Source organism: Pteropus medius, unplaced genomic scaffold, assembly GCF_902729225.1.
Source record: "Pteropus medius unplaced genomic scaffold, Ma_sr-lr_union100, whole genome shotgun sequence".
In the NCBI taxonomy this organism is placed as follows: Eukaryota; Metazoa; Chordata; class Mammalia; order Chiroptera; family Pteropodidae; genus Pteropus; species Pteropus medius.
Window position 1 is genome coordinate 436,791 of NW_024351544.1, and position 18,016 is coordinate 454,806.

An 18,016-nucleotide genomic window follows, 5' to 3' on the forward strand; every position below is an offset into this window, starting at 1 on the left:
AACAATCCCATTTAAAATTGCATCAGAAAAATAAAATAAAATACCTAGAAATAAATTTAACCAAAGAAGTAAAAGATTTGTACTGGGAAAATTATAAGACATTGAAGAAAGAAACTGAAGGAGATAGAAATAAAAGGAAATGTATACTTTGCTCATGGATAGAAAACATTAATATTGTTAAAATGCCCATACTACCCAAAGCAATCTATAGATTCAATGCAATCACTACTAAATACCAATGGCAATCACTACTAAATACCAATTAGCAAATAATAGTAAAATTTATATGGAACCGTTAAAGACCCAGAAAAGCCACAGCAATCTTAAAAAGAAGAACAAAGTTAGAAATATCACTCTACAGATATCAAACTGTACTATAAGGGTACCGTAATCAAAATGGCATGGTATTGGCATAAAAAACAGATACATTGATCAATGAAACAGAATCGAAAGCCCAGAAATAAATCCACATCTCTATGCTCATTTAATATATGACAAAGGAGACAATATACAATGGGTTAAAGACAATCTATTCAATAAATGATGGAAAAACTGGACAGATATATGCAAAAACATGAATCTAGACCACCTTCTTACTTCATATACAAGAACAAACTCAAATAGGATTAAAGACTTAAATGTAAGACCCCAAAACTAAAATGCCTAGATAAAAAACATAGGCAGTAAACTCTCTATAATTGCTCCTAGTAACATTTTTTTCTTATAAATCTCCTCGGACAAGGGAAACAAAAGAAAAAATAAACAAATGGGACTACATCAAATTAAAAAGGTTTTGTGCAGCAAAGAAAACCATCAACAAAATAAAAAGATAACCTACTGAATGGGAGAAGATATTCACCAGTGATATAACTGACAAGGGGTTAATATCTAAAATTTATAAGGAACTGATACAATTCAATACCAAAACAATCCAATTTAAAAATGAGCAAAGTACCTGAATAAACATTTCTCCAAGGAGAACATACAGATGGCCAACAGACAAATGAAAAGATGCTCAATATCACTAATCATGAAAGAAATGCAAATAAAAACCACAATGAGATATCACCTCACACTGGTCAGGATGGCTATAATCAATAAACAAATGACAAATGTTAGTGAGGACATGAAGAAAAGGGAGCCCTCGTGCAGTGTTGGTGGGATTGCAAACTGGTGTAGCCACTATGCAAAATGCTATGGAAATTCCTAAAAAATTAAAAATAGAATTACCTTATGACACAGTAATTCCACTTTTGGGTATTTATCAGAAGAAATTTAAAACACTAATTTAAAAAGATATATGCACCCCCTACATTCATTGCAGCATTATTTACAATAGCCAAGATATGGAAGTAACCTAAGTGCCCGTCAATAGATGACTGGATAAAGATGTGGAACATACATACAATGGAATATTTCTTGGCCGTAAAAAAAGAGTGAAATCTTACCATTTGTGACAACATGGATGGACCTGGAAAGTAATATGCTAAGTGAAATAAGTCAGAGAAAGACAAATACCATATGATTTTACTTGTATGTGTATCTAAAGAACACAATAAACGAACAAACAAAACAGAAACAAACTCATAGATACAGAAAACAAATGGATGGTTGATGGATGACAGGGGAGTTGGAGAGCTGAGTGAAAAAGGTGAAGGGATTAAATAACACAAATTGGTAGTTATGAAATAATCAAGGGGATGTAAAGTGCAGCATAGAGAATGTGGTTAATAATATTGTAGTGACTATAAATAGTGCCAGGTGGGTACTATACTAATCAGGGGATTGCTTCATAAATTATACAATGTCTAACCACTATGCTGTACACCTGAAAATAATATAAAATAATGTTGAATGTCAATTGTATTTGAAAATAAATAAATAAATAGTAAAATCAAGCAGGGTAAGGAAAATTGAGATCATCCAGTCATGATAAGAATTATAATAGGATGACTTCAACGACAAATGAAAGGAACTTCAAAGCCTTCTGCAGTATAAAATTCACAAAAATCTCTATTGTGGTTGTAAGCAGCAAAAAGACGATTGATATATGATTTCTATATTAGCATGATTTATATAATTTTATATGTATTTGTGTATGTGTGTGTGTGTGTATATATATACATATATATGCATGATTTGCGTAAGCCTACTTTAAACAATGCGATGTAGACAAGGCTTAAAATGGGCTGGGACATTTTCTCCCCATTACTTCCACAATAAACAATTCTGGGTTTTGGTGGTTATGGTGGTGTGTGGGTGTGTATATGTATGTGTGTGTTTTGGACAGCATCTCCTGCTTGGAATAGAGCCTGCCAGAGCCCTATTCTTTTACAACCTGCCCTGATAACAGCCCAACTCGGCAGGAACCTCGATTTTTTTTTTCCTTACCACGAAAAAAAAAAACAGACCTCCTTCAACAACCTGGTATCATAGAGTGTTGTCCTTCACGACTAATCTTCCCTTTATGTAGTCCTGACTCCAAGGGAAGAATGCCACCTACTGAATCATCAGCACCAGTCAGCCAGTCCTGCAAAGTGCAGCAATGCTCAACCCTTGTCGATTCCTTATCCCCTCCCTCTGATTATTCTTTGGCCTTTAAAAAAATTGCCATTTGGGCTAACAGGAAGTTATGCTCTCAGCGCAGATATCTGATAAACACTTCCACATATTGTAGACTGCTCAGTAGCTATGCCAAATTTCAGAGTCCTCTCTCTGCAAGCATTTTCCTTCAGTGCGTTTTCACGTTTGGAATGCCCCAGTCTTTGCTGCCCGCAGACAGCGGAAACCAATGGTGCAAACCGTGAGGGGGCTGCTGACCCGCGGCTTCAGAAGCCAAGGAGGGTGACCCAAAGAGGTTAACGTTCGAGATTGCACAAGAGGTCAGGAGATGCTGTGGGCTGCCAAACATGTACACCCGCGGCACTCCGCGATGTGCAACCCCATCCCGAGGCCTCCAGTATGGGGGTGGGGGGACCCCTCTGCAGTCTGCTGAAAGCGAGGCAGGAATCACTGCAACTCCTCCGTTCAGGCTGAGGTCGCCACAGCTGCGCTGATGAATGCGCTGCAGCAGCGCCTTCGCCCCGGGCGCAGCACTGGAAAGGATGGGGTCTGTGCGAGTGGGCTGGACGGCGGGAGAGGAGCGTGTCTGTGCAGTGGAGGCCCGGGTTCGTGACACAAACCCGAGAGCTCCTTTGGGCTGCACCCACTGGGAGTGTCAAACTGAGAAGGTCAGTCAGTCGCCTGTTCCCTAACATATATACAGAAACACTCCGTGCCCAGCGCGCCGCAGGCGGGGGCCACCGCGGGGAGGGCTGAGGCTGGAGGAGGACGGCCGGGGGCGGGTCTCGGCGCCCGGAGCTCAGCGCAAAGGGGGCGGGCCCGAGGCAGGGCGAGCCGCGGCGCGGACCCGCTGTCGCCTTGCTGCAATCGCCTCCAGCCTGCGGTGCAGGACGCAGGCAGTGGTACATGGCTCCGACGGGAGGCGCGCTGCCGGCACCAGGAGCCCGGCTCCCTCGTTGAGCGCAGCAGGCGCCTCCGCGCCGCGCGTCCTCGCCCCACCAGCCGCCGTCCCGCGGACATGACCACGTAGCCTCCTGGGCTGGGATTTGCTTGAAAATCTTCTTCATGGAAGCGATGTCCCCCCAGCAAGAGATTCTAGGGGGCCACCCGGGACGCTCCTCCTCCCTGACAGGAGTGTCTCGGATCGCAGGAGGCCCCGGCACTAAGGTGAGGATGCCGAGCTGGACCCCGCGCCCGCCGCTGCCACTGCCGCCGCCGCCGCCGCCGTAGCAGCAGCAGCAGCAGCAGACCGGCTCCCCGCGCTCGCTCTCCGCGCCCGCTACCGCCGCGCGCGAGCCGGACGCTGCGGGGATTTAACGCTCCAGGCTCGTGGCCCGCTGCGTTAGTCTTAGGACAGTCCCGCCGTACCCGCCCAGCGACACCGCCGTCTCTCAAACCGCCCCCTTTTCTTCGCGCCTAGAGTCGTAATCACTCACCCATCGGACCCAGCAGCCTGCCTCCCAGGCTCCATCCGCCGCGGGTCGGCGGGCAGCGCCGCTCCCCAGCCGGGGGGCGAGAGCCCGCACTGGGGCATTGGCTCCTCTGGGTGCCTGGCCCCTGGTCCCCCGCGAGGTGCCTCGGACGCTCACCGTCTCTTGACGGGGTCAGCTCCGAGGTCGTGAGGGCTGACGGCGTCCGGCGGGGCCCGACAACCAGCGATGAGGAAGGTAGGCGGCCGGGCAGCGGCGCCTGCGGGGCTCAGGCCCCTCACCTGGACTTGGTGGCGTGGCAGCTCGGCTGTATTTGGGGTGGGTGGGGAGGGCTTGGGTGACGTGAGGGTTACTGCACCCAACGCAGCGCTCCCGGAACGATTCCAGGTCTCTGAGGTGGTGGTGGTGGTCAGACTAGTAGGTATGCTCTGGATGCTAACAGTCGTCACCGCGGGGACATGGAGATTTGGTTCCGCCTAGAACCGGGCTGGGTGGGGTCGGTGGGTTGCGGTGGAGGGTCACAAGAGCCGGGGCGAGGGGCCTTCGCCCTGCGCTCCACCCCTTACCCTAGGGACTTGGTGAGGCTAGAGAGGGGTCGGGACGTCCCTGTGGGCCTGGGGGCGGCGCGGGTGTTCCCTGTCAATGCTGGGAGGAGGGATGCGGGCAACAACTTGTAGCGTTCCGTTACGATAAACGCAGCCGCCGTGCGGCGTGCTGATTCCAATCCGGTCAGGTTTCTTTGGAAAGGTTCCCTTAGCAAGTGCACGTGGCCGCCAGCAGCCGGCCTCTGCTGTTCTCTCTGAGGAATTGATTTGGGTGTTTCTAGTCATGTCTGCTCTCGCTCCCTCCCTCCCCCCAAGACCTAATATTTGGCCGTTTTTGCTCTGTTTCCTGGTGGTGTTCTTCCAGCTTCTCTGGAAACAAATCGGGATTAGAAGGATCATCTAATTCTTCTTCTTTTTTTTAAAAATAAATATTCATGCATTGCATTTATATCATTAGAGCCTTAGAGGGTTACACAGGCTCCCTGATTGTCCGGATCTTACTGCCTTTCACGACTCTTCCCACCAGCATCTTGGGTTGGCTAGAGGTCAGTTGAAGACAGGTAAGATCGGTGCGCCGAGTATAGAAGAGTATGAACTCTCAAGGCCCTTGGTCGTGTCGCGGAGCCATCTAGGAGTGAACATGATGTATCAGTTGTGGTGCCAGCTGAGCCTTTGATGTATTGAGGCTTCGGTTTGTCCTTGTCGTCTTTCTCCCCTTTCAGAGATGCAGGGATTGTGTGTGCTAGTGTGTGTGTTTGTGTGTGTGTGTGTGTGTGTGTGTGTGTGTATCTACCAGGTTATCATTACATTTGTCAAGGTAAATGAATGTTCAGTAATTGACATAGATTTTAAAGGAATTTTCATCCTTGTAAACTTGGGAAACATGAAAGATTTATATTCCTGAACAGTTCTCTTCCTTTTTTTACTAAGAGTAATTAAGCTTAAGCATACTGGCAAAGGGAGAAAGTGTTAGAATGGATGGATCGTTTGTAAGGTAGTACTTGCCTCATAAATGAAAGTTTGCTATTCATCTTAAGCCATTTTGCCATTTGCTTTGCATCTTAAGATGTTGTCCTTCATTATAAACCATCATGGGTTACATTACCAATCTAGTCTTTTTATTCTTTTCTTTCTTTCTTTTTTTTAAGGAAATATATTTTGCAAATGTAGTCTTTCTACAGCTTTGTGGTAGGAGTGAGGTTGAAGAACGTATTATTTTGCTTTAAATGTTTGTTTTTTTTCAGAAAAGTGCATCTCTCCTTATTTTAAATATTACTAGGCATAGCTGTTTGATTTCAGACCTCCATATTAGCAATAGAAAGTAATAATATTTCCAAAGAGTAGCTCGTAGAATCATTGCCATTTATACCCTTATGAATCAGTCTTTGTGTATCTTATATACTTACCAGATTGATTTTTTGAGTGTGCTTCATTTTGCCTTTTTGGTGCTTGGTAGTCTTAGAGTGTCATGAGGCATTTCTAAAAAAAAGTCTACTTATGTGGTTGTAATCAATTGCTAAGGCTTGGGTCAATATTGTTTAAATTGCCAGATACAATTAACACTTTAAAAAATGAAATAGAAAAGAAAATATGAGTACATTAGTAAGGGTGAGAGTTGTTTGATATAATTCTTTTTCTCTGTTCCATATATGTATATGTATCTTGGGTAGTGATGTAAAATGTGTTTCTAAATGAATGATCAAAATTTTCAAAGGCAAGTTTATTGGCTAGACCACTGTATGGAATAAGTTCACTTAGCTTTTAGTTCTAGCTCTATTAATATCTCAGTGATCTTGAGAAAATCATTTAACTTGTTTCAGTTTTCTCATTTATAAAATGGGAATCAAAGACATAACACTGGAGAGAGTGCTTTGAAAAGTTAATATCTTGTAGTCTGTGGAAATAAGGTGATCTTCAATAATATCTTTCAAATTAGTCATCCTGGGAGTCTGTTCAGTGGTACTGCCATTGCCTAGAGGTAGTTTTATATACAATGTGGTGAAATTTAGAGTATGATGACTTATGGTTCATATCTCCGTTGTATTGGTACTAGCTTTCTGACCTAGGTAAGTTACTTAACCTTTTCAATTTCTTATTGGTAAAATGAAAATAACAGTAATATCTACCTCCTCAAGATTGTTGCAAAAATTACATGTGAAATTAAGTGAATATTGACACATAATAAGCCCTCACTAAATGTTAGTTCTTATTATCTGTAATGTCCCCCATATCAATAATTCATACTACTGTGTCCCGGTTGTTCAAGGCAAAAAATCTAGGATTCATCTTCAACTCCTCACTCTACAACGACCATTGAAAAGTTCAGTCAAATATCACTTCAAACATATCTTGAATTCTTCTACTTCATCTCCACTACTGACACTGTAGTCCAAGCCAAATTACCATCTTTCTCTCGTACCTTTGCAAAAATTCCCTAACTTTTAACACATTTCTTACTCTTTCTGAACCCAGTCCCCATTTAGCCGCACCAAAGTGATCTTTAAAAATGTAAATCAGTCATGTTGCTCACCTACTTAAAATCCTGTAGTGGCTTTCCATCATATATGAAATAAAATTCAGACACCTTCTCTTAGCCCTCTCTACTTCTTCAAACACATCTACCTTTTCCAAATTGATTGTATATTCTCCAGCCATGTGGGCCTTCTTTTTCCAATATCAAGTCATCAAATTCATATACTGAGGACTTGGTTTTGCTGTTCCCTCTGCTCCTGCCACAGATATTTGCAGTGATGACTCTTTCATATTGTTCAGATCTTAGGTCCTCCCAGAGGCCTCTTCTGACAACCTAAATGGAAGTTGCCCCTTAATCATCTCTATACCTTCTGTTTTATTTTCATCTTAGCATTAATCGTTGCCTGATATTTTCTTACTTACTTCTTTGTTATGTTACTTGAACCCCTCACCAGATTGTGAAAACCATGAGAATAGGGACCTTACCTGTATTGTTCAAGGCTGCCTCCCTGGTGCCTCAGACAGTGCTATATATTAAGTACTCAATATTATTTGGATCATGTACAGCAGTGAACTGGACAGATATGGCCCCTGCGTTCAGAGTTTGTGATTCAGAGCAGGATCAGCAAACCTTTTCTTGAAGGACCAGATAGTAAATAATTTAGGTTTATAGACTATAAGGTCTCTGTTGCAGCTACCCACTTTGCCATTACAGTGCTAAAGCAGCCAGAGACAATATATACGAATGGGCGTAACTCTCCCAACAAAACTTCATTTAGAAAACAGGTAGTAGGTCCCCGGTGTATAGCTTGCTGACCCCTGGTCTAGGGCATCACTGTTGGTTAGAACTTTCTGTGATGATGGGACTATATCTATATTATCTAATTCGATAGCTATTAACTACATGTAGCTACTGGGCACTTGAAATGTGGCTGATACAACTGAGGAACTAAAAATTTTTTAACAGCTTCACTGAGGTATAATTGACATATAATAAACTATACATATTTAAAGTATATAAATCAATAAGTTTTGGTGTATGTATATACCTGTGAAACCATCATCACTATCAAGATAATGAACATATTTTTTACAACCCCCCCCAAGTTTCCTCATGTCCCTTTCTAATACTTTTGTTCTCTCCCTATTCCTAGGCAACTATATATTAATTTGCACTCTCAAGCATTTTATATAAATGGAATCATGCTCTGTATTTTGGGTCTGGCTTCTTTAATTCAATATAATTATTTTGAGGTTCATCCTTGTTTTTGTGTGTATTTGTAGTTTATTTCATTGCTAGGAAATATTCCATCATATGGATAAACAACAGTATGTTTATCCATTCACCTATTAATGGGTATTTGGGTTGGCTCCAGGTTTTGGCTATACAAACAAAGCTGCTGTGAATGTTCATATACAAGGTTTTGTATGGATTTGTGCTTTCATTTCTTTGGAGTAAATACTTGGATGTTCAATGGCTGGGTCATATTTTAGGTGTATGTTTAACTTTTTAAGAAACTGTTATATATCATTTGAATTATATATAACCAGCATTGTAGAAAGAGTTCAGTTTCTCCAAATCTTCTCCAGCCCTTCTTATCTGTCTTTTTGGTAATAGCCATCCTAGAGGGTATAAAGTATATCTCATTGTGATTTTGATTTCATTTCCCTAATGACTAATGATGCTGAGCATCTTTTCATGTGCTTACTTGACATCCATATGTTATTTTTAGTGAAGTGCCTTTTCAAATATTGTGCCCAGTCTTAGTTGAGTTGTTAGTTTTCTTACTGAGTGTTGAGATTTATTTATATTTTCTGGATTCAAGTCTTTAATCATATATGTACTTTGAAAATATTTTCTCTTATTCTGTGCTTTGTCATTTCATTTTCTTAACAGCATCTTTAAAAGAACAGAGTTCTTAATTTTCATGAAATCTGACTGGTCATTTTTTTTAAATTTAATTTTACTTAATTTTAATTTATTTGAATTTAAATGTAAATAGCTACATGTGTCTAGTGGTTACTGTATTGGATAGCATAGGTTGAGAGGAAGAGACAACAACAGTAATAATTTTAAAAATTAATAAACAGTGATAACTGTTATTGGAGAAACAAACACGACACTGATTTAGACAAATGTGGATATATATCTAGACCACTCTGGCATTAGGGTGTTCAAGAAAGACCTCTTTTAATTGACACAACTCTTTTATGAGTGAAAGAGAGCATGCTATAAAAAAATTCCAAGAACTGGAAGCAGTTGTTCAAAGGTTCTGAGGTAGGAAAGAGCATTATGTGTTTGAGGAGTTAGTTTGTAGATGCCATATAAGAAGTCTCTTTATTTTATAGCCACATTTATTATTTTAACCTTAAGCAGAATTACCTAGTTGGTTTATTCACCTTTATGTATTCAGATGATATGACTATTTCCGAAACCAAAGATTTTAATCTCTGAGGATATTCAAAGAATTGCAACAGACTTGTACATTAATTTCTAAAAATGTGGCTCTAAAGTATAACAGCAGCATATAGATAACTCATTCCAGATAGAATTCTGGATAATTCTGGATAATGTATCCTTAAGGCTATCCACATTTGAACAGAAAAGTTTTTGTGAAATGAAATGGAAGCACATAGTAGAATAATTTCAGTAGGGACAATTTGCATCATACTCAACCACCCTTACTCTTTGGTTTCACATACTAATTGAAAAATTTAAACTGCTTTTGCACACTTGTTTCTCTCTTTTTTGTCTACATTCCCTGGGTCCAAATCTGTTTATAGCAGATCATGGTAGAACATCGCCAAGAGCTAGCTTTGGCCACATGTTTATCTTGTACTGGAGTTTAAATTAAAGCTTACTCACATCTTGGTGAGTAAGCTTTAGTTTTACTCTCTTTAATACTGAGAAAAATATTATGCTCATAGTTAAACAGTATCCTACTGAATCCTGTTCTGGTGTTATTTAAAAAGTGAATTGCATAAAGTCAGGTACATGAGATTGTTTTGGCGAGACAAGTCAGGAATTATCAAAAACTTCATTAGATTGATCAGAAATGGCTTCTGTTATCACTGATATGACCTCTTAACTTCTGACTGTATTATGTTTCTTTGTCTATAAAATGGGGGTAATAATCTATAGCCTGTATATCTCACAAGGTTGTTTTTATGGGTCAAAAGAAGAAAGTACATGTAAACACTTTTGAAAATGGTACAGAGGCCATTAGTATCTTCTACCAGGTGAAAGTATATGTAAAGCACTGAAAAGAGTTTTATTTCTTTGAATTTAACACAGGAATATTCATATGCAAATAAGTGAATGCTATCTGTCTTACTCAGTTGAGGCTGCCATAACAAAATATCATAAACTGGATGGCTTAAACAACAGATATTTATTTTTCACAGTTCTAGAGGCTGTGAATTCCCATGATCTGGATGCCAGCTAATTTAGATCCTTGGCTTGTAGTTGATCATCTTTTTGCTGGAGGTTAAGGGGTTTAGGAATGGAGAAAGAGCTAGATATCTCTAGTATCTTCTCGTAAGGACACTAATCTCATCATAGGGGCACCACTCTCACGACCCCATCTAAATCTAATCACCTACCAAAGACCCTACCTCCAAATACCATTATATAGGGGGTTAGAGTTTCAACATATGAATTTCAGGGGAACACAAACATTCAGTCCATAACACTATTCTTCAGAGCAGTCATCTTTGAAGATCATAAATATCAAATATTATAAGGTAGCAACTTGAGCAAAAAGATAAAAGTTTACTGTTTGTAATTTATAGAATAGTAAAGAAGTTTAAAAAATCTCTTTAAGTGAATGCCTAAACTATATATAATACACATCAATTATATGAGGTAGGTGTTATTAACTTACTCTTACAGAAGGAACTGAGCCCTGCCAATGCTACATGCAGTATGCAACAGAGCTGCACTTTGAACCCAGATCTTCAAACACTATGTTTCTTTCTAACTAGGCTATAGATGTATTTGTTATTATTTGCAACATAAGATACAGGAGAGAGTAGATTTGAATTATATGTAACAACTGAGTAAAGCACATTTGAGAAGTAATTTTATGCTTTGGGGAGCAGAGTCTCTACCTTCTCCATCTACCATTGAATGTTATATTCACAGTCACCGTTAGGTAAATGCATTGGTCAGGGTTCTCCAGAGAAACAGGTCAATAGACATTCTGTGATCTGCTGTCTGCAAGCTGGAGACCCAGGAAAGCTGGTGACCCAGGAAAGCTGGTGGTGTAATTTACCACCATCTGTTCTGAGGGCAAGAAAAGATGAGATGAGACATTACAGCTCAACTGTGAGGGGTAAAGGGGAGGAGATAATTCCTCCTTCCTCCACTTTTCTAGAAAGGCCCCCTAGGGATGAATGATGCCTACCCGCTTTGGGGAGGGCAGTCTGCTTTACTGAGTTCAGCTATTCAAGTGCTAGACTGACCCAGAAATACCTTCACAGACATACCTGGAAATAATGTTTAATCCATGCACCCCAAGGCCAGTCAAGCTGACACATAAAATTAACCATCCCAGTAAATATTAATGAATAGTGACAATATTCATTATAAATATTAATGAATAGTGACAATCAATGGTCTAATTACTTTGGAAATTTGTGATTTTTATCCTTTAGTATCTGTCGTTTTCAGATATTTCATGTAAGGCACTTCTATTTCAGGAGCCCTTCAACCAGTCCTGCTTTCCATGATGATATTTCAGTCTTGCTTTCTAAAGTTGGAAAGCTTAGCATATTTCCCCAAATTATAAATCTGTATTTTGAAGTTATAAATGGGTGCACTGAACCATATACCTCAGATGATTCTATCATGAGATATCGTGTGTGTGGAAAACCCAGTTGAAAATTTCTCAAGTCAGTAAACATTTTATAGAGTGAATCTTAAGAATAAGAAAAGACTCTTCCATAGTTATTTTTACTTAAAATGTGAACACAATAGTACATTTTAACATAGCAAAAGGAAAATTAATTTTTGTGCAAATTTTTATAACATGGAAGTTAAAGAAAGTCCTTTATTTTTCCACTTTTGTGTAAAAAGTAATCATTAATTTTGGCTATTGAGCCTTGTTGTAACTTACAGACTGAAAACTCACAATCACAGATACTTAAATAGTGAAGTTGTTGCTTTTGTTTGAAGTGAAGATTGTTGTGAAGCAATTTATTGTTCCCTGAGAATTTGACATTCTCTTAGGTTATGACTTGGTGAAAGGTCTGCAGGGCAAAAGTTGGAACATATCCAATGAACTGGGAGACAAAAGACGACTTTCAGTACCTGCAGAAAACGAAAATGCCAACTCCAATCATTTAGATGTCTGAATTCTTTCACAGTTCTCATCCTACCATCCAGGACTTGGTGGCTGCTCTTTTCAAAGTAGAGACATCTTGTGCCTTATATAGGATAACACACAACTTAACAAAATATGTTATTATAAAGCTTGCCTTCCTAGAAGATATCAATAACTGAAAATATACAAGATTTCAGTTTAAAGTGCCACTGAAACATGTTATAAACTATGTACACGCCTATAAGTACATACACTCATATACACAGTGCCTTGAGGCAATTGAGTACATTTTATTAATGTGTTCTGATAGAGTTTTATGACTCATACCCCTCATGTCCCCAAAGCATTTGTCAAAAACCTCTGTTGTGGACTGAATGTGTCTCCTGCACTCTTATGTTGAAGCCCTAATCCCCAGTATGATAATATTTGGAGGTGGGGGCATTTGGGAGATAATCATATTAGATGAGGATGGGAAGGCAGAATCCCCGTGATGGTATGAGTGCTCTTGTAAGAGACCAGAGAGCTTGCTCTCTCTGTGTCCCCCATGTGAGAATATAGCAAGAAGGCAGCTGTTTGCAAACCAGGAAGAGGGCCCTCACCAAGAACCCAATCTGCTGGCAGCTTGACCTTGGACTTCCCAGTCTCCAGAACTGTGAGAAAAGTGTCTATTGTTCAAGCCACCTACTCTGTGTTATTTTGTTATAGTAGCCTAAGCTGACTGACTACCTCTAAAATAAACTTCCATTGAGTGAAAAGTTTTCTCTCCTATTCTTTCTTTGGCTATCTTCAGTGTTCTAGATCACCTGGACTCTACAGATCCTGATGTGTGCAGAAAGCCTGCAGGGTGAATGATCAATTTGGTAATGGCAACTGCAGTATTCTGAAGCAACTTAGGATGGGGGTGATGTTTAGATTTTCTTTACTCACTGAAGTCTTAGCCACAATGTGGGAGTCTGGAAAGAGAGCAGAGAAAGCTGCCTTCTCTCAGCCACCAATAATGAGACTGGTAGGCAAGACAGCTCTGTTTATTTTATAATTTTGTTTCGGTCTCATTTTCTTTATCTAGGACAAGTTTAGTTTAGAAACATCCAACTGATAGCAGAAATAGCCATATCAGCACTGTGTATGACAGTGCTGTGCTGAGCAGCCTTGACCTAATTTTGACAGACAGCTGTCACATGGCACAACTGAAAGGTGATGGCTGTTTTAGGATGTCTGGTCACTAGTACGTGGAACCTGAACATGGAATGTACCCACATCAGCTCATGTTTTAAAGATCTGAAAAACCCAGCTGCTCTGTGGCCTTTGCTTTCCCTGTTTACCTGCGTTTTGATTTACACCTAAGAAGGTGTCTGTGTTTTGTCTTATACACCTATATTCAACCTCCTGAACCACAACTTCAACAGTAGCCATTACTAGGTTATACTCTGTCTGAACCTGGATAGACGTGGGCCTGTTTTTTATTCTCATTTAACATAATCTGTTTTTAACAAGTATAGGTTTGGGATTTGATCACCATACTCTTCCGCACTGCATGAGGAAAGTGAGAGGTTGCTGTAGGCAACCATTGCAGATGTGTCTGATACATTCAGCCCCTTAACCTTCAGGAAGATGAATAGGTACTGGAGCAACCAGAGAGCCCCTTTGTTTATTATAGTGTGCCATGGATGTACAAATAATATCATTTCGTATGGGCCATGATATGAAAAATGCAGTGAAGCCCTGCCCTGGAAGGGTTATGAGGGAGAGATCATTGACCTTGCCTACTCCAGAGTGCTACAGAAAGGGAATTATGACCGGATCTTGAAACTGGTGGCTTTGCCAAAGAAGAAATTCCAGCCAACTTGAAGGTTCATGGCTATAACTCCAGAAGACTGCATGGGTAGGGTTGAGGTAGAGAAACAAAGAATCATATATAAGGGGAGTTCTGCTATCATATTGGTTTATGTACAATACTTATGCACTCTAAATCATTACTCTATATGTTACACTATCACAGTGCTTTCCATGTCAAAGGACTCTCATGTATATAATCTTAGTTCGGTTCTTTGTGGCAGTTTGGACCATTATGTCATTTTGTTATCAGTGGGTGAAAGACCCTTATTTTAGGACCACAGATGGGGTTCTTTTTCCAGTAGGTATGTTGGGAAGCCAGTCACAAACCAAAACTTAGCATAAATAGTGCCAGCTTTTATTCTATGCCCAGAGACCAGAGAAGTAGGAGTGCAGCTCTCAGATAAACTTCTCCCTCAGCGGTGGAGAGGTGACTAAAATAGGATAATAAAAATGAAGGAGAGGTTTATGTAAATAGGTAGGAGGAAACTTCATGGGTTTTCCAGGGGAAAGGGGCTCATTTTGGGGATCAGGGTTCCGTGCCATTTCTTTATGATCACTTCTAGCCATTACCATGGCAATGCAGCAGTGGTGAACAGTCATGGGACTAGTAACTGTTATTTTCCATGGAGGTATTATAAAGAATTTTTAGAACAGAAACATGGCAGAGTGAAAAATGTCCTCAGATCACTCCCCTTGAAACAACAATAAGCTGAACATCTAAAACTCAGCAAAAAACACCCAACCTGCACATAAGCACATCTAAGCAAGGGATCTGCTCATAAGAGCTACCACAAGTCAGAACCACGGAAGTCAGGTGGTAGACTGGGAGAAACAAAGAAGCTGCCTCCTCTCCCAGCCAGAGCTCCATGGTAGAGGCAGGGGATGGGAAAAGGTGCAGCAGGTTCCCTGAACAGCCCTGCCTGAGAGAGGTGTGAGCTTCATGCAGTGACAGTGCCCAGGGTTCAGGGCAGAAACAAGAGAAGTGGGGACAGCAGAGAAGCAACAGTTATTACCAGCTACTTTTGCAAAACAGGAGCCTCAGCTGCAGCTCCCATCCCCCAACACAGAGGGCCAATCCCCCCATATCCTCCAAGACTGAACATCATCCAAGACCCAGAGGATCTGAGAAAACTCTACCAAAACTGTTACTAATACTGACAGGGACTGAGACTGAGAGTAGCAAGCATAATTGAATATCTACAAGAAAAAAAAGGCATTATTAAGACTTTATATAAAGCAGGGAGGGATCCAAGAGGCTTAGACACCACCTACTGGAAACCAAAAGAAAAATGCCATCTTAGCAACAGGCTAAAGAGAGACTTCATATAATAAATCTTTTTCTCTGGAAAAAAGGGAGAAAACACATCCATTAGTGCCCAGGTGGAGAAATACTCCATTAAATACCATGAACAACTAAAGTGACAAGGCAGCTCAGAAAGAAAGAGAAAAATCTCCATAAAATAACTTACAGACATAGAAATAAGTGACTTAAATGATAAATAATTCAGGATGGCACTTCTGAAAAAACTAATTGAGAGCCAAAATAATTCCTATTAACAATTCCAGGAATTGAAAAAAAATAGAGCAGCAGAATGTTTTTTTCAGCAAGGAGATTGAAACCCTCAAAAAGAACCAAGTAGAACTTCTGGAAATGAAGAACACACTTGAAAGATATGAAAAAAGAAATAGCAAGCTTGGGAAATTGAGTCGACTAAATAGAGGAAAAGATCGGTGATATCAAAGACAAAAATCTAAAAACAAATCAGAAGGAAGAAGTGAGAAACCAAAGAATGAAAAATGATGAAAGAGAAATACAAGAACTAGCTGATACCATCAGCAAAGAAAACATAATAATAATTCGCATTCTTGAAGGAGAGGAAAAAGAGCAGGGATTAGAAAGCATTTTCAGACAAATAGTTGAGGATTTCCCAAATCTAAGGAATGAGCTGAGCTTAGAATTCAAGAAGTCAACAGAACACAAATATCTCAACCCCAAAAGGCCTTCTCCAAGACACAGTGTATTAAAATAATTAAAAATCAATGAAAAATAAATAATTCTCTGGGCATCCAGGGAAAAGAAGATGGTAACCTATAAAGGAAAACTCGTTAGATTATCCTTAGACTTCTCAGCACAAACCTTACAAGTGAGAAAGAAGTGGAAACAAATATTCAAACTATTAAGTGAAAGGAACTACCACCAAGAATAAGGTATCCAGTTAAGCTCTCCTTTAGATATTAAGGAGAAATAAAGACCTTTTCAGACATACAAAAATTCAGGAAATTCTCCACTATGAGGCCTGTATTACAGGAAATGATGAAAGGGGTCAGCTCACTTAAAACAAAATGACAAAAAAAAATACATAACTATGAGTAAGGCAACTAGCAGGCAGATAGAAGCAGAGGAGTGCAACCTTCTTATTGTTTAAGCTCATGATGCCCTGTTATTAATAACAGGGCATCATATAAGCTCAAACAATAAGAAGAAATTTGCTATTGCAATATAGTAATGAACATTCAGCATACATAGGGACAAATCGAGACAACAATAACAGAAAAGGGGAGGATTCAAAGATCCAAATTCACAAAAGGGAATGGAGATAAAGCACACAGAAGAAAATGGACTACTATATACATATATATAAATATCCTCTACATATTAGTAATGGTAACCACACACCAAAGATTGAAAAGTGTAGTATATAACATAAAAGAAGAAAGACCAGAGAGAAAAATCCACAAAACCCAACCCCCAAATAATAATAATAATAATAATAATAATAATGAAAGACATACAAGACAGAGAAACAATGAAAACACCAAGCTACCAGAAAGCAAAAGATAAAATGGCTATAGGAGAACCACAAATTTCCATAATCATTCTAAATGTAAATGGACTGAACTCACCAATAAAAAGGCACGGAGTTGCAGATTGGATCAAAAATCAAAACCCAACCATATTTTGCCTCCAGGAGACAAATCTCAGTTCCAAAGACAAGTATAGAGTCAAAGTGAATGGGTAGAAAATGATATTTCAAGCAAATGGCATTCAGAGAAAAGCAGGAGTAGTGGTACTAATATCAGACAAAATAGACTTCAAAATACAAAAGGTAAAGAAAGATATTGAAGACACTTCATGATGATAAAGGGACTCATACACCAAGAAGACATAACACTTATTAATATCAATGCTCCTAATCAGGGAGCCCTGAAATATAAAAAGCAATCACTAAAGAAAGAAAGAAACAGACCAAAATACTTTCATAGTTGGGGACCTAAATACCCCACTGTCGGATATGGACAGATCTTCTAAACAGAAAATCAGTAAGGAAATAACATTCTTAAATGACGTATTAGACCAACTGGACATAATTGACATTTACAGAGCCTTCCATTCCAAAACCGTTGCTTATACATTCTCTAGTGCACATGGAACATTCTCAAGGATTGACCACATAGCTGGGACACAGAGATAGCCTCAACAAATATAAGAGGGTTGAAATCATTCCAACCATATTCTCTGATCATAATGCTTTGAAATTAGAGATCAATTGTAAAAAGAAAGTGGAAAAAAAACACAAATACATGGAGATTAAACAACATAGTATGGAAGAATGACTGGGTTAGAGAAGAAATAAAAGGAGAGATCAAGAGATACATAGAAATGAATGATAATGATAGTACAACATGTCAAAACTTTTGGGACACGGCAAAAGTAGTCATGAGAGGAAAGTTCATATCGTTACAGGCCTATCTCCAAAAATAAGAATGAGCCCAAACAAACAACCTAACATTTAATCTTAAAAATCTAGAAAAAGAACAAAAGAGCCCAAAATCAACAGAAGGAAAG

At 39.7% G+C, this 18,016-nt stretch overlaps 1 protein-coding gene across 1 annotated transcript in view; it reads left to right on the top strand.

Annotated features, from left to right (window-relative positions):
• The first annotated feature begins 3,305 nt into the window (after positions 1-3,305).
• The window catches only part of LOC120586941 (rho GTPase-activating protein 20-like), an 85,386-nt gene continuing 70,675 nt past the window's right edge, over positions 3,306-18,016 (top strand). The window contains exon 1 of the mRNA XM_039843501.1: positions 3,306-3,729. Within this exon, the coding sequence (XP_039699435.1) occupies positions 3,628-3,729 (102 nt within the window). The 5' untranslated portion in view covers positions 3,306-3,627. The remainder of the gene's footprint in view (positions 3,730-18,016) is intronic.